The sequence below is a fragment of the Myxocyprinus asiaticus genome, chromosome 2 (genome assembly GCF_019703515.2).
Source record: "Myxocyprinus asiaticus isolate MX2 ecotype Aquarium Trade chromosome 2, UBuf_Myxa_2, whole genome shotgun sequence".
NCBI lineage: Eukaryota > Metazoa > Chordata > Actinopteri > Cypriniformes > Catostomidae > Myxocyprinus > Myxocyprinus asiaticus.
The window spans coordinates 37,341,964-37,365,635 of NC_059345.1; the positions used below are offsets into that span (position 1 = coordinate 37,341,964).

The 23,672-nt window shown below is 38.4% G+C and overlaps 1 protein-coding gene across 8 annotated transcripts in view; it reads left to right on the top strand.

The window, feature by feature from the left end:
• Positions 1-18,254, top strand: part of LOC127415925 (chromodomain-helicase-DNA-binding protein 9-like) — a 116,567-nt gene extending 98,313 nt beyond the window's left edge. For 4 of the 8 annotated variants that reach the window (XM_051654942.1, XM_051654950.1, XM_051654958.1 and 1 more), the window contains 16 exons: positions 1,665-1,754; positions 2,534-2,637; positions 2,735-2,852; positions 2,969-3,026; positions 3,222-3,264; positions 3,664-3,916; positions 4,546-4,751; positions 5,710-6,591; positions 7,508-7,668; positions 9,196-9,426; positions 10,177-10,354; positions 10,542-10,681; positions 10,822-11,055; positions 11,351-11,485; positions 14,464-14,568; positions 14,727-18,254. In XM_051654942.1, coding sequence (XP_051510902.1) covers positions 1,665-1,754; positions 2,534-2,637; positions 2,735-2,852; positions 2,969-3,026; positions 3,222-3,264; positions 3,664-3,916; positions 4,546-4,751; positions 5,710-6,591; positions 7,508-7,668; positions 9,196-9,426; positions 10,177-10,354; positions 10,542-10,681; positions 10,822-11,055; positions 11,351-11,485; positions 14,464-14,568; positions 14,727-15,602 — 3,814 coding nt within the window. In that variant the 3' untranslated portion in view covers positions 15,603-18,254. The remainder of the gene's footprint in view (positions 1-1,664; positions 1,755-2,533; positions 2,638-2,734; positions 2,853-2,968; positions 3,027-3,221; positions 3,265-3,663; positions 3,917-4,545; positions 4,752-5,709; positions 6,592-7,507; positions 7,669-9,195; positions 9,427-10,176; positions 10,355-10,541; positions 10,682-10,821; positions 11,056-11,350; positions 11,486-14,463; positions 14,569-14,726) is intronic. The other 4 variants (XM_051654976.1, XM_051654968.1, XM_051654986.1 and 1 more) reach the window with 4 other exon arrangements.
• The last annotated feature ends 5,418 nt before the right edge of the window (positions 18,255-23,672 follow it).

The window sequence follows — 23,672 nt, forward strand, 5'->3', positions numbered from 1 at the left end:
TCCCTCGTTTGTCATAAGTGTCAGAATCTGGATCTCAACATCATATAGCCACTGTTAAAGAAGTTGAATGTGCAGAAGATGCTGGGAAATCAAAGAATGTGCAGTACCTGTAGGATTTTTCTGAAGAACAGTGGGTAGCGTCACTGCTTAGAACAAAGAAAGAACTCGTGCAAAACTATCAAGTACATGCTCTTAAGAAAATGGTTTATTCCAGGGATTTTGCTGTAAGTGGCGTTCTGAAACGTCATGTAAACAACAGCGCCAGTTTCCTTTCGCCGTTTAAGTGATTAAGAGAAAGCAGTCAATACAGGTTTCTCCTGGTGAATGTGGCTTATGTGGCCATACAATCACAAGCAGCATTTTTACAGGCTTTTGAAGGATAACAAACGTCACAGGACAAGTTTGTTAACAAGTACAGTTGGAAAAGCACATGCACTATAAATGAGACCCATTTCACACCAGTGTAAAATATTGACGGTCCCTCACGTTCACTTTATGCAGCTTGAACATTTGGGGAACCCCAGAGTTTTATGTAAGAGGGAACCCCCTCAATTGCAGCGCAATTCTGCTGCAGGTTGCGAAAGAAAGTTAAGAAAACCAACACAGCAACATCTCTGGAATATCTGTAAATAAAGCGAAGCAATGGGGAATAAAAATAGTGATGTTTTTATTTACACAAGTGTCACGGGGAAATTACGTTGCTGTGGAGAAAGCCGCTTACTGACCGAACTGCATGTATAGAGGAGAAAAGAGTACACCACTTATACAGTGCAAGTAAACCGGAACGCTACTTTCTCACAATAAGGCGCTTTCTAGTGTCCATGTAAACGTAGTCATTGATTATTTATAAACTTTTGAACAGGATAATTTTTGTAAATTATGTTATTATTTTATCTTGTGGAAATATGTAAATATCTGTTGTCAGATAGTTTAATCAAAAACAAAAAACTCTTATCTCATTGGTCAGTTTTTCATCACAGTCCGGAAAGAAAATGCTTTCTGTAAAAACAACCTTCGGATTATCGGCGGACGATTTGTTGGACCTGGTGTGAATAGCGTCATATTAATCCATTGTTCCTATGCAAAAGCTTGTTCAGAACTAACATTCGCACCGAAAATTCAGGCTTGGTGTGAATAGGGCTCTTTGCCATTGGAGAAATTTCTTCATTGTTATGTTAGCTCTCCTGTTTAACACACACACACTCATTCCCCCGATGACCTGGGACACAGTTGCCAGCTCTGCCTGCGTCTGCATTTTCCCTCTGGGTTGGAATGCCACCAATGTGAGTGAGAGTGTGTGAAAGTGTGAGTTTGAGTATGAAATGGCATGGTTTCTCTAGAATTTCACAGTGTTTATTACATTGACAAATACAGTATGAATAAGCTTGAAAGCAAAGTTTTGAAAAACCAATAAGTCTTGCTGTGCAGTCCAGCTGAAAGGAGTGTATAGACAGAGCTGCTGCTGTTCAACCACTGTTTCTCAATATCTTGCATAGACTGTTGATGATACAATGGCTGATGCCAATTCTTATAAAGTGAGAGAAGGGTTGCCTGTCTGTCTGTCTATCTATCAAAAGACAGCTGGCATTCAATTTAATGGTGAGCATGTTGTGCGTTTCTGCATGTATGTGCACTTTGTCCTCATCCTCTCTCTCTCTCTGCAGGGTGCTGTTAAGGGTCAGAATGCTGTACTATCTCAAACAGGAGGTGATTGGAGCACAGTGCCAAAAAGTGCTGGATGGAGCTGAAGCCAGGTAAGCCTTAGCATGGACCCTCTAACCTCATTACATCTTTCTCTAACCTGGGAAAGGAAAAGCAGAAAACATATGAAGAATGTTTTCTTCATGTGTTAGTATTGGCACTGCGAAGTACAGGTAGAAGTAAGTAGCAGTAACAGTAGTTTCAGTGTAATCTATTTGACTGATTATTAATTCAAGTCGAGTTAAAATGTTTGTTCTGAAAGATTTAAAATGATTTATCTCTTGATGCATGCTGGCAATTTGTCTTTTTTTATTTCAAACAATATAAAATTATCAAAGCTCAAAGTTTAATGAGGTTGCAAACATTCACTTGTGAATCATGGATCCCTTTAGATTTTAGGATTATAAATAGGTTCACATTGACCTCCACTGGAATTAGTCAGTTTAAGCCAGTTTGTTCAGAAAAAGAAACATTAATGCGCCATCTGCTGGAACTTCAGGATACACAGTTGATGTTATTACTCGCCGTTCTGGAGTAATTGATTCTTAGAGGTCAATGCCCCATCCTGCAGTCAAATATTTATTTATAATGACTGCTAAACTGTTGTAAACTATAACTCCCATTGCCCCAGGCAACCAATTTATTTTTTATTATCGTTTTATCAGACAAAAATGCATCTATACACTGAACTAGTTAGGCGTCAGATAGACAGACAGACAGACAGATAGATAGATAGATAGATAGATAGATAGGAGTTTTGGTCTAGCCAACATAAATGTGTCACAAACTACTATTATCAAAGGCAATCTCTCTTTCTCTTGCTGTCTCTCAGTGAGATTGAGATCTGGGTTCCTGAGCCAGATCATTCAGAGTTGCCTGCTCTGTGGTGGGACACATTCTCAGACAAGTGTCTGCTGTTAGGAGTCTATAAGCATGGTAAGTCTGATCAGCTCTGATGTACTCAAGGCTTTACTGTATGTGTGGGTATACACACACTTTTATCACAATTGACTGGTGTGTGGGTGTGTTGTAGGTTATGAGAAGTACAACACTATTCGAGCAGATCCAGCACTGTGTTTCTTAGAAAGGGTTGGTCGACCAGATGAGAAGGCTATTGCTGCTGAACAGAGAGCAAATGACTTTATGGATGGGTAAGAGACGCATACACAAATACACATATAGAGGAAGACTTTTATCAGTGTCTGCCTGCAATAGCACTCTGAGGTTTTCTTAACTCTGTTTGTGTGTGTGTTAACTGTGTATGCAGGGATGTGGATGACCCTGAGTACAAGCCTGCTCCAGCTTTGCTGAAGGACGATATGGAGGTATGCCAATCGCAGAGAGAGAGCTCGGCCTGATAAGAATACACACAGACATACACAGACTTGCTTATAAAGAAAATGAACTTGTATGACACTGCAGAGCTCTGCTTTTAAATGAGTGTTCATTTGTGTTAGTTTTTCTGGAGAAATTTGTGTGGAGTTAAATAATGGCCTAACATGCTCTTACTATCCCTCTAGGATGATGCTTCCTCGCCAGGAGACTTGGTTATCACTGATGCAGGTGGAGACATAGCTGCACTTTAGTATTAAATAAATATTGTACACTATTAGGCCTGTCACGATTAATAAATAATAAATTGATCGTGATTATTTGGTCTAGTCACGAACATTGCCATCCAAACAAGGGAATTTATAATCATCTATGTGATTATAGAAATATGATATATTTTTGGTACAGTAGTGTGTTATGTAAGCACTCCAAACAAACTGAGAAAATACACTAATACCACACTAATACATTTAAGTTTGAAACCTCCATTTTCAGTTTCCTCACATCATCGTTTTCCATAATTGTGACAATCCTATATACTATATTGTATTCTTTAATCCCTTTTAAAGTTTTAAGTGTTTTCAATAAGGTATTGTTAGGTATCACCAGTGTGTTTGTGTGTTTGTGCAGATGGAGGGTCTGTATTAGATGCTGGAGGTGGTAATCTGGGTGCTGGCTCAGGGGTGTACTGGCCTTCATCCTCCACACTGACGGCCCGACTGCGGCGTCTGATCACTGCATCTCAGCGCTTTACCAAGAGCAGACAGATACTTCAGATCCACCAGACACAGCAGGCTATGACCCCTGCCCTCTACACTCTGCCTCCCACGCTCAGCGACACACTCAACCCCAAAATGGCTGCTAAGATTGAAAGACAACAACGGTGAGTGGTTTTAGTTAACATCAGCAGTCAGCTGTAGCCGACTTAAAAACTTTAAAGGTGCACTAAGTCAATTTTACGCTTAAGTCACACCTTAAGGAATTAGTTGTACTTTTGACATTAGGGTTAGGTTAGGTACGGTTAGGGTTAGCTTTAAGCAGATATACACTCACATGAGATAAAAACACCAGTGTCCTAGAAAAAGCTGCTTTATTCTACATAAGGTGGGCTGTGATTTTGAGATCACTTAACTAGCCAAGGTTTGCAGTTTGACTAAGTTACCAAACTAAAACTTTATGCCTTCACACTAATAATGTAGGTGTCAGTATAAAGCCCAAGACTGCTGTCTTATCAGTAAAGGAAGACCAATAAGAGCGAGTGAAAAATGAAATTACTTTTTGCACCTTTTAGGTAAGGCAGGTTTATTTATATAGCATATTTCAAACACAACTGTAATTCAAAGTGCTTTACATAGGCATGATATTGAGAAGGAAAAAAAGACAGTTAAAAGTCCATTTTAAAATCACAGGAAACCTTTAAGAAACGAAAGTTTTGCAAAATGCACCAGCTCTGTTTTATTGTAAGCCAATCCAATTATTTATGCATTTCTAATTTTTTCTATTTCTCAACAGGTGGACACGGAGAGAGGAGGCGGATTTCTATCGCGTGGTTTCGACATTTGGAGTAGTGTTCGATCCAGACTTGAATCGTTTCGACTGGACCAAGTTCAGAGCCATGGCTCGACTGCACAAGAAAACTGATGAGAGTCTACACAAGTACCTGTGTGCCTTTATTGCCATGTGCAGGAGGGTCTGCCATCTACCGGCTAGAGAAGGAGGTGAGTGCCACACACATGCTTAAAGCAAAAGTGTGTAACTTTTTCTGTGTTAAACTACTTTCTCCTATCCCAGTTTAACATGCAGAGACAACTAAAAGTGAGCTATTTCTTAGGTTGATTTTCATAAACTGTAAACACAGTGGTGGGAATTCACTAAGAATGAATTACCCCCAGTAAAAGCATTGGTTATTTGCACGCGCTGTCTGCACAATTAAATTAAATAATTATGCATATCAGTTAATGGCGCAAGTGTGCCCATGAAATGCAGCAGACCACCGTTATCTGACTCACTTTGGCAGGACTGAACAGCACCACTGACTACTGTGATCCAGACACCTGAATCATCTCTTTTACTTGCCGAAAGTGCGCTTGACTACATCTGTATACATGCCAAGTTATAAAGTTTTTCTCCATCATTTAATCATTATTTGATTACTGCTGATACGATCGATAGAAAATGTACACAAACATCTTTTTTAAATTAAATAATTTTACTGCCTCCTTTCATCTGGCAGTAATAGTGCAATGAAAATTGCAGCAGGTAATTTTTGTGAATGAAGCTCAATCTATAGTAAGCCTTATTTGCATAGAAATGAGGCGTGTTTGCGCAGAAAGGAATGACAATGACGTTATAACTTCCAGACGTAGCAACATCGACTTTGGGGTGGGAATGTCTGATTGTTTTGACAGTTGCAGACAAGGAAAGTATATAAGTATATAAGACGAGAAAGCTGTTATTATAAACACTGTTTATTTTTGCAGTTCCGTTTGGTGGTGCTAGTAGCACAAAAATGACACTTCAGTTTTAAACATTGTCACACACATTTAAACAAAAGCTTTTACAAGCAGATCACATCCATTTGGAAGTATGCTCTCTACCACTCTCCTTTTTTCTTAACTCTATTAATTACTATTACTATTAATCACTTTCTTTTTTCTCCCCACTTTCTCCCCTCAGACATGGTGGACTCCTCTCTTGCTATTCAACCAATCACAGAGGAGCGTGCATCCCGTACCTTATACCGTGTGGAGTTGCTGCGAAAGATAAGAGAACAGGTGTTACGTCACCCTCAGCTCTATGAGCGTCTGGCTCTCTGCCAGGCAGGACCAGATCTTCCAGTGTGGTGGGAACCAGGACCCCACGATCGGGATCTCCTGCTTGGGGCAGCCAAGCATGGAGTCAGTCGAACAGACTACCACATCCTCCGAGACCCAGAGCTCTGTTTCATGGCAGCCCAGAGGAACTACAGCCAGAACAAGGGGACTGTTGCACAAGTCCAAGCCCAGAATCAGACGCTTTCGCTGGGTCAGACTCCCATCCCGACCCCCCTCCAGCACATTCAGTCTAAAGAGGCTTCAGTTTCACAACTCCTTAATCAAAGAGAGAATTTAACTGGACTGAAGGTGGAGCCGCAGTCAGAGGGAGAAGAGGAAAGTGGAGAGAGAGAACTCAAGATGGAAACACCCTCTATCAGACCTCCCACACCTTCAGGAGTGGAGGAGAAAGATGATGTCCTTAATAAAGGTGGAGAGAATGAGAGACAGATGGTGGCAGCCAGGACAAAACCACTTACACCGAACTCAGTGACTCGAAAACAGAAGAAGCAGAGTAAACGGAGCCGCAGGGAGGCCAGGAGGGGGTCGGGATCAGACTCCGACTCTGATGGCTCCTCATCCAGCTCTTCATCAAGTTCTTGTTCGAGATCGTCTTCCTCATCCTCTTCACGATCAGGATCCAGTTCCTCATCCTCATCTTCCTCCTGTTCTTCAGGCTCATCGTCTTCATCGTCGTCATCGTCGTCTTCAGAGGACAGTGACAATGAGGAGGTACCAAAGAATGGTGAGTAGTATTAGTAAAGTATAAATAATTAGTTATGTTTGGGTTGTGCCCTCTATATATATCTCAATATATTGAATCATGACATGTATTGTGATACGTAACGGATCTTTTGAGTGGTTTGTGTTTGTTTGTTGAATAGATGGCTGCTTATATCAATGACGGTACATATTTTGACACTGTAGATGTGTCTCATCTGTTTATCAAACAGTATTCAGGTGTTGAGTCAGCTTACTGACTAGTGCATTAATGCCCATGGTCATGAGGTTTAAAAGTATTCAGTGGATCTTTTGTAGAGTGCAATAATATAATATAGATTATATTGCATTCCTGCTCCTAATAACATTAAATATATCTTCAGTGTGTTAAAATTAGAAACTTTAATTTGGAATACAAGCATACTGTGCACTGTTTACTGTATACTACTGTACTGTATACAAAAAAAAAAAAAAGTAATCTGAAGCAGTATGCAATGATAATTGTTTCTGTAGTATGCTACAATGTTGTCACATGACCTCACTACATTGCATCCTTAGTTCAGCAAGTGGCATCCAGTTATCACATTTGGAAATAGAAATGAGGTTATTTAAAATTGTTTGTAAAAATGTCTTAACTCTTTGGCAGTCCGATCAAAGAATTGGCTGTTGTTGTATATTGCACATTTTGGCAAATGTAGGAGCTAATCCAGGAATTCTATACAAAAAGTTCCTATATTCTGCGCAATATACAGTAAATACTGCATACTGAAAAAATAGTATGAGTAGTACAGTAGTATGTCATTCCGAACATATCCTTTGAAATAATTTTGTGTGAAGAATGGAGCATGTGTTTGCAAACTCTGAAATGGATCATTTTTAAAACGTGGCATTTAGCTTGTTTGATCTGTATAATATTGATTGGTCTGGCTGTATTCCCATAGTGTCAGCAGTGCCTGGTGTTAAAGGCTTTGACGAAGACAGCGTGACCTCAGTCAACACTACACAAGATGACATGCAGGACAGTCATGTGACCAATGGTATCTCTAACCCTCCCCACCCTTTCCAGGGAGGCTACATGCTTGCTGCCTCCTACTGGCCAAAGGTAAGCAGTACAGACCAACAGCATTGTCAGCCCATATTCCCAAGTAGGTATTACTGCAGCCCAGAGATCTCCAAACAGGGGCAGAAACTCCAAAAGAGGACAAGGTAACTCAAGAAGGAGTCAGTGGCATTTCTGAAGTTTTTTTGGGCCCTAAGCAAAACCAAACTTTGGGGCCCCACAACACACCATCCATCCCCCAAGAAAACTACCTACCCCATTACCGGGATTCGGGATATTGCTAATTTAATTACATGTCCAACATTTATCGTAGTGTGTTCCTATACTTTGACAATATTTCATTTTACATCAGTGAGTATCTTAACCAGGGAGTTTCATGAACAGCGTTGCCTCACCTTGAGCATCAGTCTTCATGTGGGTCTCTGATTTGTGGGTTTAGCTCACAGGAGGGAGAGCGTGTGCTGGAGAATGAGCATTCTGGGTTGGGTTTGGGGATATAAGGGTATAGTTGCACAAGCTGTGTTTAAGGTCTCATCTAAGTTGGGATGTAAAGTTCAAACTAAGGGCTTAGTTTGAACTTGCCCTTAGTTTGAGGGCAAGTTACTTGTTAGTTTTATAAATAAGTCAGTACTTAATTTGGTTGCACCTGTTCTTAACGCATAACTTAGCTAGTATGTCGTGAGCTCTTTGTAAGTGTAAAGCAATGTGTAGTCGCATAATACAGTATATTATGATCCATTTATTGATCCAGAAGCCTTCAAATTTGTAAACAGAGGTGTTGAAACGTGCATTTCAGGTTTATTTTGTTGCTGTTGATGTGCAAACTTTTTGTCTTATGTATCTGTAAGTGGTAATAATTGCATTTTTATTAAAATATGATAAATATAAAATCAGTAAATATAATACATAGTATATTTAAATATGTAAGTAATAGGTTAATATTCAGGAACTGTATGCAAAATTAATAAGAGAATAAATAAATACTAACACGACAGACTGGAAAACTGGCATTTATTCATTTTCATATACCAAAAACAAACAGAAACGCCAAAATAAAAGCTAAATTTAAATGGACGTACACATTTTTGCTTAAATATTACACTTTTGTAGGGCACATAAAATGTCCTGCAAAATTGTGCTTTGAAAAGAGTGGGAACCCTGTGGAGGTTTCAGCCTTTAATTAAACCCAGGACAAATGGACATCATTCACAGCCCAACTGTCAATGTTGTTAACTTAAGCCAAGGCTCTGTCACCATAAAAATTACAGTATAATTTCACAAGTAATAAACATGTTGTTTCAAATCCATGTGACTTTTCTTCTGTGAAATGCAATAGGAGGTGTTAGGCAGAATGACTGCCTCAGTCATCATTCACTTTCATTGCATCTTGTATCCATACAATGAAAGTGATTGGTGACTTAAGCTATTATTTTGTCTAACCTTTTCTTGTTCTTTATGGAAGAAAGAAACTCATTTGGTTTTGAAACAACATGTTGGTGAGTAATTAATGTTTGAAAAAAAATTTTTTTTGATAAAGTCTTAATGTGTTTTAATCTCCTTGTATTGCAGGACCGTGTCATGATAAACCGGTTGGACAGTATATGTCAGGCAATTTTAAAGGGGAAATGGCCAGGGGTTCGGCGTGCATACGAAGGCAATGCAGTGACTTCTTTCTACACCACCAAACTCCTGGACAATGCAGGCACTCTCGCTGATGACCCCTCAGCCTCCCCTCAGGGTTCAAAGGTGAAGACGCATGTTGCAGACAGAGAAAAGGAGTTCTCAGTCAAAATCAATAACGTATGTTATTTTACGTTCTCCCCCACAAATGCCAGTCTGCAATGTCATTGCAGTGCTTGGCATGTTTGTTTTTTATTGTTTTACCTTCCCCCTTTCTCCCAGTATTTAAGTTCATTTCTCTCTTCCTTTTATTTTATTTTGCTTTGAAAATTTTGCAGCTTCAATTTAATTTCCAGTTAACAATCTCAGATTTGCTTTCTGAATAGTTTATTCATGAGACTGTCGCTGGGATTGAATAAATCGTGCTCTATGCTACTACACTGAAATATTAGCTCACCTTAAAGCTGCACTCAGTAATTGTATCCCTTATTAAAAAACGTAAAAAAAAAAAAAAATGTTTAAAATCATGTACACTCACATGAGATGAAAGAATCCAGTCAAATCAGTAGCCTAAAAAAAAATGGAGCAATGGAGCAATTTCCCTTATGGAGGCCAACATGTTAAGATCACAGAAGCAGCTGATCTCGCTTTATCTCTGTAACCCCCGTTATTGGACACTTTCGCTCTTGGAATAATTTATCGTGGCTGACTGAAAAGTGCATTGTTACAATGACATTGTTAACTGAAAACGTATGCTTTTTTGTGATGCTGCATTCATGCTGCTAAGTGTCATTGTAAGTCAAAGATGACTGCCACATTGGCCAGCACAACATAACCAAAAAATTTCTGAATGCAGCTTTATCTTAAACTTAAATCTGCCTTATTATCAAAGTATCCTTAACCTCTGACCTTGGATTTGGTGACCTGCAGCAGGAGGGTAGCCTTAAACTGACCTTCCAGAAGCAGGGCTTGCCTCTGAAGCGCCCCCTGGAGGGTGAGGAGGGACCTCTCGCCCAGCAGCAGTACTTAGCCCGGCTACAAGAGCTACAGAACGCATCTGATACCAGCCTCGCAGACTATACCAAAACACAGAACAGCTATCCACAGGGTAAAGAACAACCTTATACACACAGATATCTGATTAAACCCCTAAACCACAACAACACAATATACTAGACCATATAATAGACAAGCACACACTTAACAGCCATTTGTACTGTATGGATTTTGAATAGCCTAGTCAAAAGCTTAAGGCTGCTTGACACTGAAAGTGCATGTTCATGGTGTTCTTCCAGGGCTGGCAGGGCAGATGCATCTGAATGGAGGGATTGATGGACAGCCTGTGGTGAAGAAGAGGAGAGGAAGGCGAAAGAATGTCGAGGGGATGGACCTGCTGTACATGAACCGAAACAAGCCTTCCATGATGCCAGAGCAGGTTCGACTTACCTGATACCCCTTCGGTGTCCCTTTTCACTGTTTTTTTGTAATGTTTAGAGAGCCAGAGAAAGTTCAGTCTCAGTAACTTTGATTTTAGCAATGCATCACCACCTACATTGATTCTACGTTCACCTGCAGTTTCCTGCTGGCTGGAGTGGAGATGTCGCAGGCATGCCTGCCCCCCATGGGCAGAGCACACCTCAAGGACATGGCCAGGGACCAGCTCCCCAAGATGCAGAGATCCGTGTTCCCGTCATCAGCCTCAAAGATGGGACACGACTGGCCGGCGATGATGCTCCTAAGCGGAAAGATCTTGACCTGTGGCTGAAGGAGCACCCAGGCTTTGTGGCAGATGTGGGGGCCTTTATCTCAGTTAATACCACACAAATTCTTTCAACCATACAAATTATTCCCAGGATGGTTTGAATTGTTACATTTTTCTTAAAAGAGAGATTGTCACAATAAGCCTAAAAAATATACTCATTTTTAACAAAAAACACAATTTTCTAATGTTCTAATACTGTCAGAAATGTGAGGCTCTAGTGTTTCAATTGGTCATCTCATTTTATGTTTAAATCAAAGCAACCTAGAACAATTTTCAATCAAGTATCTGTATAAGTACAGTATACTGTATATGCAAGTTGCTGATAATAATTTGTTTTTTCAGACTGCAAATAAACTGCAGTTTCAAAACAGACCAAAACAGAAGAGACATCGCTGCAGAAACCCCAACAAAATTGACATCAACAGCCTGACTGGAGAAGAGAGAGTACAGATCATCAACAGGCGAAATGCACGCAAGGTAAGCGAGCACAGGTTATAGGTTTTTGTGCACATACAGTACTGTGCAAAAGTTTAAAGCACTTGTGAAAAATGTTGCATAGATGGAAGGTCTTAAAAAATAATAACATAAATAGTTTTAATTTAACAATTAACATCATACTAAGTCCAGTAAACATATAAAAAAAAAAGCTACCAGTTCTCCTAGGTACACCTAGACACAGCTTTTCTAGATTGTTGGAAGATAGGATTCGCCACTGTTCTTGTATCTATTTAGGCTGTCTCAATTGCTTCTGTCTGTTCTTTTAATCCCAGACTGACTCGATGTTCAGTGGGGGCCAGTGGTGGAAAGATTCTTCCACAGATTCTTTTTTACTTAAGTAAAAGTACTGCTATTGAAGAAATAATTCACTTGAGTACAAGTAGAAGTACTGAGAAATATTATGACTCATGTAAGAGTAAATAAGTAGTTTGCCAAAAAACTATTTATTCAAGTAATTACGTTACAAGTTACTTTATGGAAATTATGTATAGTATATACGCTTCCATTTTTAGTACATTTTTGTTCTTGAAAGAAATTTATGCTTCCTTTCACCAAGGATGCATTAATTTGATCAAAAATACTGCCACAATCATTAATTGCAAATTATTATTACAGTTTGAAATAATTGTTTTATGTAGTATTTATTCCATTTTTTCTTTACCCGTGTTGGCAAACATATACTGTGTCACCTATTCCTTACAAAAGCATTCTAATGTGCTAATTTGGTACTCAAGAAAATGTTCTTATTATTAGAACAATTGAAAATGGTTGCGCTACCATGCGGAAATCACAATACAGTGGGTTTTTTTCCACATTTGCTGAGGTATTGAGTTCTTACAAGTTGCTTTATACTTGCAAGTCAAATTTTGGTTTTAAAAATAGGCAAAAAGAAACACATCTTCCTGAAATTCTATTTTCTTCTCAAGTCTATTGTTTTAGAGAGATGAAGGCTATTCCATGCATTACTGTTTTGAAAAAAAGAATCTCTAACCAGGATAGAGAGGGAAGTGGACAGCCAGATGCACAACAAAAAGACAAGTAAATCACAGTCTATAGTTTGAGAAACAGACTCCTCACAGGTCCTAAACTAGCAGCTTATAGATACCAAAGACCTGCATTGCTGCAAGAGGATTCTTGGACAAACAGAACATTTTAAGAATACAACATCTGTTAAAATAGAAATAGCCATTTGTAACATTCTAAATGTCTCTAAATCGTCTCTAAACTACATAATGTGCTTTGTGACTGCGACACATTCCTATTTTAGGTTTGTTCTCATTCACATACGTCCAAGTATTTTGGCTATTAAGTTAGCATACTGAACAAAACTAATATAATGCAATATCATAGAGGAGAAAATTTATCCTCTATGTTATTGCAGCAATTATCCAGATATGGAATGAGATTATTAAGCAAAGTGTTATCAACTCCTACATGCCAACTGAATCAAATAAGGCAAAAATAAATATTTCATACAGGGTTTAGTGAGAGATATGATTGATTCTAACACTAAAAGTGGTTGTTCTGTATATGTATTATTGTGATACAGTTGTAATAAAGTCTTAATTAACATTATGGTTATTTAACATATTGAGATGTTGTTGTTATTAAGTAAATTGTAGCATTTGGTTACATTATGTTTTGTGATTTCTCATACCTTCTTTATATAACATCCATCCCTTGCACACGTTTGGCCTCTAGCGGGTGAGACTTTTCAGACAGATAAACAGCAGCACAGGGCAGGGAAGTACAGTACAGCACCATGAGCAAGAGTGTTACCCGCTAGGACAGTTTATTTTGAACAAGAGGGGCGAACGGTTACGGAATTTTACGTGTGAGTACAATGCCGAACTGATGCGGATTGATAGAAACGGACAGCCTGTCTGTGCCATGATTGTGTGAATTATAAAAAATTATGTTCAGTGAAAAGTCAAAAGAAGATCGCAATGTATGTAATTGTAACTATATCAGATATTATTAATAAACATGGGAACTCGTTGCGTGGGCGTTTTTTGCCCCCATATTTTAAATTTTGGGGATATTTTTGCCATGAGTCCCCATTAATTTCCAACACTGTTGGCATTGTATCTTCCTAAGGTATTTAAAAAGTTTGTTTTAGACATATAGTAGCAAGTAAACAAGATATCCCCACATATATGTCAAACTACATAGTGTTAATGTTTGACACAATTAAAACATTGCCTACCTTAAAAACAAGTGAAGTTTGATCAGTGGATAAACGTGTTCAGACGGTTCCCTCGTACCTGAATAAAAGGCTCCTTTCCAGAATAAAATGAAATATGCAGAAAATCACAGTATTACAGTCTTGTATAGTGACAGGGCAGAAAGTCTTGGAGAAGCTAGAGAAGAGAGGACACTGGCGGCAGTTTATGCAAGCTGCTGTGCTCATGATGCTGTGCCCTGCGGGCTTCCGTCGTGCCGCGCACAGCGCATTTTAGTTTATAAACTGATTTAGCGCTTATAACTTGCCAATTCCTACTTCACAAAAATAAATATTGTGTATTTTTTTGTACTTTGTAATTGTGGTGAAAAATAACTGTAGCGAAGTTGAATACTTCATTTTTAATCAACTCAAGTAAAAGTACTATTATTTATTTATACTTAAAAGTCGATAATTTGAAAATGGAAAATTGAAAAATGTACTCAATTACTGTAATGAGGGTAGTTGTAATTAGTTACTTTCCACCTCTGGTGGGGGCCATGCCATCTGTTGCAAGGCTCCCTGTTCTTCTACTTCTATTTGTAAAAGGAATATTTGGGAGTCTAAAATGTATATTTCCTATTGACACACTAAAGCTGAAGATCTTAATAAGCATCTTAAGACAAATGTTTTGTGAAACATCTAATGTGCCTAAAACTTTTGCACAGTACTGTACATTTGCAAATGTGTTTTGCTGTTGTATGTAATTCTTGTGTTCCCTCTGTCTTTGTCCCAGATTGGCGGTGCATTTGCTCCTCCTCTAAAAGATTTATGTCAGTTTCTGCAGCAGAATCCAGAATATGGAGTCCCACCTGAGTGGGCCGACGTTGTTAAACAGTCTGTGAGTTAAATCTTCCATTTCAAATATATAATCACATTTCTGTGATCGCACTAATGTTTACATGAAAAATAGGGGAATTCAAACCATAAAATACAAATATTAACTACAACTTTAAGGATGTTTTGCTAGTCGTATAACAGATGAGTTTCTTTTTCTAGGGTTACCTTCCTGAAAGTATGTTCGACCGTATCCTGACCGGCCCCATTGTTCCTGAAGAGGTGAGCCGGCGAGGTCGACGTCCCAAAAATGCTATTGCTAAAGCTGCCACAGTGGCCAGTGCAAGTGCCAATGCAGCCGTGGGGCTCAACCCGCTCCTAACCAATGGCCTCCTCACTGGGCTGGATTTGCCTAGTCTACAAGCTCTACAGCACAACTTTCAGAGTCTACAATCTCTCCAACTCACCACTAGCCTCATGGGACTGCCTCATGACCCAACCATGTTTCCAATGATGCTGTCTGGAATGCCTGGGCTGCCAAACCTTTTAGGGATGGGCGGTCTCCTTGGAAAACCTTCACAGGAACTGGCAGTTGTTGCTTCAACAGGTGACGAGGATTGGAAAAAGAAGAAAAGTGGAGACTCAACCACACCCAAAGTGTCAGCTCAAACTTCAAGTCCTGATGGCAAGGTGGAAAGGACAGAGGTTCAAAGTTCTAAAGCCACCACCTCTACAGCCACCAACTCTAGTCAAATAAGTGATTCTGCTTCAGGCCACCCATTGGCCCTCAACCCCCTCCTCCTCTCTAGTATGCTCTACCCAGGGATGCTTTTTACTTCAGGCCTTAACCTGCCTGTGGCCAATCAGCCGCAAGCTGCAAACACTCAGCCAACCTCACCACCACAACCTGCTGCCTCTGAAGCCACGCCCCAGCAGCCTGGCTGTTCAGAGGAGAAAGACAGTGATGAGGGGGAGGAGCCTGATGAAAATAAGGATAACAGTGGTCCAGAGGGCTCGGCGAAGGTGGAGTCATCCTCCGACGAGTCTGGTAGCTCCTCCTCGTCCTCAGAGGATTCTGATTCCAGTGATGAATACTGAGTCTTTATACATATATAAATAAATATTATATATTTATATACATCTCTTAGAAATGTATACATTTAAACACATATAGGAATTATCTTGCATTTACTACATTTGTTTTCATGTAAATATTATAACTAAAGTGTTGTGTAATGAAGAGGATAAAAAAATGGAAAACGGAGATCCTAGAAAAACTTAAATAAAATTTCACTGTTTGTTAAGGTACAATGTTGTTTTGAAGAGACATTTTGCATGTCGAAAAACTTAAGTAAATCTATGGACATTGTGGAATTGTATTACACGACGATGTACAATTGCAACAGACAAGAAGCAAAAACAAGCAAAGGCATTACTGTTGTAACTATGTTGGGATTTAATTTTATTAAAAAAATGAGGACATTGTTGCTCATGCAGAGCTGTATAATTAATATATTTTGTTTGGGAAAAGGAGCACATCGACTGTTTTGGTTTAATTTGTAAATACTTGAGCAGGATCCTGAACACAGACTTCACTGAGCATACCTACAGATACACAGCAATAACACACAGGCAGCTTATGAATGTCATTGAAGCTGTAGATACCGTGCATTTAGTATTACAACTACTCATTCAGTCACTCTGTCTCGCTGTTCACTTGTTTGTTTCACTTGTCCCGGATTCTCATCCCAAACACCCCCCCACCCCCACCCAATATTCTTTCTTTCTCTTTCTTATTTATATCTCTCTTCCTTTCTCTCTCTTTTTTCTTATTCTCTTTCTTTCTTATTCTCTTCATATACAGCTATTTTGCGCAGAGATTTGAGTTTTCTGAGTGCAGGCACTAAAGAATTCATCACATACACTGTGTAGTCTATAAGGTATACAGTGAAAACAGAAATTATTTTACTGTGTTTTAGGGACAAAGAAAACCTTGCTTGCAATGTCTAAAGTGTGGGGGGGGGGGGGGTGGAATGGGTGTTTGGGTGGTTTATGAGGAAGACGTTTTAGGTTACAAACTGGTAATTACAAGGGTATTATGCTATAAATGTGGTTTATGAGGACATCTAGTGTCTCCATAATTCAAATCACTTAAAAAAAAAAACATGCTAAACGATGTTTTATTTTAAAATGCAGAACGTTTTTTGTGAGGGTTAGGTTTAGAGGAAGGGTTAAGGGATAGAATCTATAGTTTGTACAGTATAAAAATCATTGTCTATGGAGAGTCCTCATAAGGATAGCCGCACCAAGTGTGTGTGTTTAGAACAAACAAACTTTCTAGTTCAGGCAACATCCTTCACACTGTGTGTGTTTGAAACAAACGTTTCTATTATAGTTCAGACAGCACTGTGTGTATTGTGTGTTCTGTTTGCTTATGAACACAGTTGCCTCAATTTGCATGAAAATGTATGTGTCCAAGGTCTTGTCGTACTAATGGGCAAACTCCGTGCATTTATTCTCCCTTTTCCCACTGAGTTCTATAGACTGCTTCAGCATTGTCATATTATTCATCACACCACTATGGTCTCCACATACTAACACCACTCAAGTTTGTGATTTTTGTAAGCGTACATTTTGAAATGAATTATTGGCAGTAGTATTTCGCTTGAAAGGCTACTTTTTCAAAACAGGAGCATTTATGGTATCCCCAGAATTGATTGGAGGGTTGAAAATGTGATTATTAGTTATTTTACAGTGTAAGCATATACAGGTCACATCCCCAAGTTCCTTTAGTCCTGTAAAACTATGTCCTCAGTTTTAAATGCAGATCCACATAGCCGCTTTAATGCTGTTATATGTAAATGACTGATATAGAAGTGTCCTTATGCCATACTTCAGTGTCTGTCCCTCATAGCACCACTTTGTGAAAAATGCATTGCAATCCAGCACCTCGGCCAACACAGTAAATCTCATTGGCATTTTTAATGCAGGACTTTTTTTTTCTGTGTGGTGATGCGCTCTTGTTCTTGACTGTTAGGCCAATTTTGTGGCATAGGTTAGATTTGTTTCCTGACCGTATAAGTCTTCGTTGCAGTAACACTCTTTCCCCGTGTTTGTTTATATTCAGGTTGGCTGCAGAAGTTTTCCATTTGTGATGCAAATTTCTTCTGGATGCACTGCACAATGCAACTCTTTGCCTGTCTCACTAGTGAACACAGTTATATTAATGTGTCTTTCCAAGCATGTAAGATTTAATTCATAATGGATTAACACAGATGCCCTCAACCTTCATAAACGATGTGACTTTGCCTCATTAGAAGATCTGATTGTCATGTTCTCTCCTGTTTCCAGTTAGTTTGTGCTAAGCCACACACTTTGAAACGTGTCCAGGTATTGCTGCTTTCCACTTCTTCCCAAAACTGCACATGATACATATATATATCTCTCTTATTGTGACATCGGCATTGTTAGCATCTCATTTAATTGAATTATGTTTGGCGAAGAATTGCATGTTTGACTGAGCATTTGGAAATTTACATTGTTTTTGTTTTTTTCATGTGTACATTAATTTAATATTTTGGTTGTATTTCATGTGTTGCATTTATGCGGATTGAAACGCTGGACTACTGACCAGAATCAGGGCAAGACTTGCCATCGTGGCACAAAGACAATGATATTCACCATGGAACAGAAAATGAAATAGTAATACACTACTGCAAATAAACGTTTGTTTTCAGTTATGTGAATTGACAGATAGACTCATTTGTTTTCTTGACTTATTTTTATACTTTCAATATTACTTACAACATAAGTGAAAGCCCCTCTTTTTTGCTCAAATGTGTTTTTTGGACAGTTGCAATACTTGCGAGTTGTGGCCTGTGTAGGCAATTAATGCTTCTTGTAGTGCAGAATACATGTCTTAAAAAGTTTGTAATTTATTGAATTACTTTCTATGAAGTTCTATAGTAGAAATTGAGGTTTCATTATTTTTATTAAACGTATTCTGACTCAACAGAAAAGTCTTGTCTCGTTTTGTTTTTTTAGTACCAGTCAATAAGTACCAGTTGTTAAACTCTAAAACTTAATTAAATGCTAATTTGCTTAAGTTAGTTTGATTGCATTTAAAGGATATCATAATGTTACTGAACTGACAACACAGCGCACGTCCAGTCAGTGAATTAAACTAAAACACACATGGCCCGAACAACAGTGCAGGATGTAGAATACTATGGCATTCTAGAGAACTGTTTGCTTCCAGCTTTGTTGAAACGACTTAAGGCCCTTTTCTGTTCCAGCATGACAATATGCACAAAATGAGTTTAATAAAAAATGGTTTACTGAGTCTCATGTGGGAGAACTTAACTGGCCCGCACAAAGCCCAGACCTGAACCCCAGGGTAGGAAATTAGCACCTGCAAATGCGGGTAAATCATGCGCAGTGGCGTGTAATTTTGCTCATCCATCTGCCACTGTGGCAGCTGACATTTCAGAGTGACATATGATAAGAAATGCCGTTTTCCACAAAGACGCACATTTGAAGAAACACACTTGATTATATTTTGAAGAACAGACTACAAAAAAGCCATCGATGTGCGTGGCTGATTTGCTGTGTTTAGAGGTTTATTGCCGCTCACGGCGCGAGCTGTGTTGCGGAACACGCACGTTTCACGAGTTCTTGCTATTACTTCCCTGTCAGTCATCTGGGAACACTTTGCAAGAAATGGCCATACACACACTACAAAGTTTCGTGTGACAACCACATGTAAATGCGGGAATGAATACCCTATTTCTTCATTCCATGTAGGCTATGTGTATGGTACAATACTGACTCTCGCAATTGCGATGATTGACAAGTGATAACCATACACTGTTAAAGATTTCTTGATAAAAAAACAGTAAAGAACTGGCAGCAAGGTTGCCAGCAAGTTACTGTAAAATTAATGGTGTCTTGCTGTTTTTACAGCTACAGTATACAACTGTAATTTAGCAGCATACAGCCATAAAATTACACAGCAGCTGTGTCTCGTTTCGAATGCGACCTTCTTTCACGGGAATTCAGAGGATGCATGAGGTGTATCCTTCATGGGCTCTCACAACCCACAATTCTTTGCTTCAATGGAAATGTCTAAAAAAAAAATGACGCCAATTTGCCCGTAAATATGAAGTTCAAACACAAGTAATGTTAATTCCCAAGTTGAAGGACCTCAGTAGATGGGTGCAGAGTATATATGTATAATTATATTAATAAATAATTAAAATAAAGTATTAGACTAAAAGTACACCTGTAAAATCTATTTTCTTTCCTCTTTACATCATTATAACTCTCCTAAATGTACCTCATGCATTCCCTTCCAGAGGGACTTTGTTCCCTTCTCACTCAAAGCGCTCGCGCTTGTTAAAGTGTGGCGTGCTGTAATAGCAACCATGTTACGTTCCGTTTCCGTTTGTCCTACGATGGCAGTCTCGTTTAAACGAGGCTTGTTTAAAGGAGGACACTCGGTATACTGCAGCCTTCAAAGGACGCGTCCTACCTAGCATGCAGTCTTTGAAACAGACACAGCCACTGTTTGCCGTTGTTGAAATTAACAGCTAAGTTCCCAGCATGCACTGCGGCATGAAGTAATTCGATTTTTTACTATTTACTGGTTTATTTTGACGTTGTTTTTGTTGCAGTCTAAGTTACTTGTATTTTAATGTTCAGCTTTTACTTTTTTACGTAAAAGTATGTTCGTTAATTGTCACCATTGTTGCATTTTGTACGCCGAGAGTTGATATCTGTATTTGTCTTGGGAATATGTGTTATGCTGTAAATTCAAAAACATCAAACACTAAACTTTACATAATTTTGCAAAAATATTCTTTACTGTTTTTTGCTTTTGTGTAATGCATCACTGTTGGCACATAACAATGCCATTTGCAAGGGAGGATCAGATATTCAGTCAGGCCTTAGATTTAGTTTCCCAAGTAGTACAGTGCAACATGTGTTTTACTTAAACACAAATTGACTGGCTAGAAGAACATAATATAATAAAAAAAAAAGGTCTAAGGTGCCAGCTCAAGAGATCACTAATCACCATGATGGTGACTTCAAACAAAACACAACTATTGTTAACAAAATAACAACACTAAATAAACTAAGACTTCTATTAAGTCTGAATAAAAACTTTTATACGTTTGTTTTTTTTTTTTGTTTTTTTACAATTTATGTAGCCCCAATGCACTGCCAAAGTATACATACTTATTCAAGTGCAAAGGCTTATGGGTATTTCTCTTAGGGGTGTTATTTTACTGTGTACAGGTTGTTTTTTCATAAATAAATACACTGTTCAATCCTGGTAACACTGTACATTTAATATGTACATTGCTTCAAAGCTTGATATTTTTTTTTTTTTTTTTTTTTTTTTTTTACCTCATTAGACAGACAAATGAAGGCTGATGTGAGATGATAATGAACAGAGGAGTTGGTCAGAAACATCATGAATACTAACCATGTGCCACAAACTAATATTTTCATGGGGGATTTTAAAATATACATTTCAAATGTCACTAGCTTTCACCAAGATGATATCATGATTTTAAATGTTCATTTTCCCCTAATGCCTTGCATACAACAGCTATTGTAAAGCTAGTTAGTTAACAGTGAGCCTGCTCTTGATCTCCCAGAATGTAACATTTTTAACAGCAAACTACTGTATTTAAGAATCACAGTAGATTGCTGTAAGAATTTGGCCGTAAAATTACAGCACTTTTTTACAGTGTAGCAAAAGTGCAGCGTCTGGCGCCTGTGAACAAGACACATGTATGCCACCAGCTTAACCCGTTTGTATTTGTTGTTTTTTGAGCAAAGAGATTAGCACCATAGATATCATCGCTGACGTTAATGGAATCACCGTCTTTTGTTCGCGTGTGTCTAAGCGGCTGCTGTTAAAGCGTGCGCACTCTTGCTGGACTGTAATCAAATAGTCTCTGCTGTATGTACCGCTTATCCCGAGATCGCAGGGTGTATGAGAGAAACTACAGAATGACAGACTGGAAAATATGAATGAGAGAAGACACACACATATCTCTCTCTGTTAGTGTGATTTGCACCAGGAGAAGACAGACACATCTCACACGCGCCAGTAATCACGTCATTAACCACTAGTTGTTCAGTTCATTTCTGTACACACTACGTGGAATTTTTGAGAATGCGGTTATAACTACCTGAATTTTAAGGCAGTTAATTCGGTTGCAGTCTTCTCTCCCGTATTTTTTCAGACCATCTTAGGATGCATCAATATTGGGACTACAGGTGAATTGGGATATGTGTCATAATTCAGTACAATCTCAGAAAAGGTTCTTGAACAAGAAGTTTCTCTTCTGTGCCTGTCTACTCTTTAGCCTCCATCTGAATGTTGCAAAATTATCATTATTATAATAACTATAGCTTGGTATTATGTTATATTTTACATTCGAAAATAACATTGTTAAAATTATTTATATTACACAAATTATATTATAATTTAAAATCACCCTGCTGAACCCCCTTGAACACTGTGCCTGACCTCACTGATGCTCTTATGTCTGAATGGGAGCAAATCCCTGCAGCAATGTCCCAACATCTGGTGATGGACCTGCAAAGAAGATTTAGGCTTTTACCCAAGAAAGCTTGATTAATTAAACAACTAGAATATAACTCTCGCTAAACAGTCTCAGGGATGGAGTATTCTTTTGCCTGTTATATATGACTGCTTTTATTGGGTAAGATTAAAAAAAAAAAAAATTCATCCCATGAAAAAATGCAACAGGACTGATCATTGAAGGTGTAAGAAATGTTTAGTACATGAAAGAAGAAAAATCATTTAATATGTTGGCTTGACCAAAATTTATAACACAAACTCCTTTAGAGTTTTCAAGCTACATCCACCAAACACAGCACATACCTTCAGACTGTTCTTGAATAGTGTGTTAGTCTTTTCTAACTGTTGGACTCACGGTTTATGCACAGCAGATGATCAGAAATCGGGAAAATCCCAAAGACTTACACAGAGACTATTTAGCAGAGATGGGTCACTTCTATTAAAATGAATGGGAGAAATTGGAATGCCCTTTTTTACCTGAATGCCTTACAGGTAAAAGAGCCAATCATCTTTTAGATACAGACATTGCCTGTCAATCAACTCGCTAATGCAAATGTACATTAGCTATACAGATGGGGAAAATTGCGTGCTATAGCGTAATATGAGGTAATGAAGTACAATTTATGATACCGGTGTCATCAGATTTTACTGCTGATTTGAAATGTTCTTTGATTGTAATCTTGACAAAAATTTTATGAGATTTCTGTGTTTCTGACAGTGGACTGACTTGCTAGAAAGACTTTGTTCAAACTCAAACTGTCAAGAATTCAAATAAAACCAAACCAAACCCACAAAAAAGCCTTTAATCTGCATTAAGTTGTGTTCTCTCTCCCTCTCTCTCTCTCTCTCTGTTTCAGTTTTAACAAAGTATTTCTAGCAAGTCAGTCCACTGGCGGCCATCTTTGGAACGCTCTCGGGAAGCTATTTCCATTCATGATATTGCACCTCCTATCTATTTGAATGGGGAAACAAAGAAATCTTATAAACATTTGGTCAAGATTACGATCAAAGAACATATTTCAAATCAGCAAGAATCATAAATTGTGCTTCTTTACATCAGATAATGCTATAAAACGAATGTTTCCCAGCTTGCATAGCTAATGTGCATGCGCGTTCTCGAGTTGATTGACAGGCGATATCTGTATTCAAAAGGTGATTGGCTCTTTTAGCTGTAAGGCGAGACTAAATTTTTACATCCATCGGCCTTTGGGCATTCCGGTTTCTCCCATTAATTTTAATAGAGGTGGCCTGTCTCTGCTAAATTGTCTCTAGTTTTAAGGTGCTTTTTTGGCATGACAAATATTTGTACATTTGTATTGCCAAAGTGTTTTATTTGATAGAGGTTATTTTCAACCACTGATTAACATCTGGTCACAAATTTAAAAAATATAAATTCTGGTGTTGCCTATAGTATGTAACCAGTGGCCATTCGTCTGGCTTAGCCTCAAAAATGTATTCAGAATGAACTTAACAACTAAAGTGATAAAATCAACAGTTGTTTTAACCATTTTACCTACCATTGTGAATATAGTACATCAGTATTCACAATG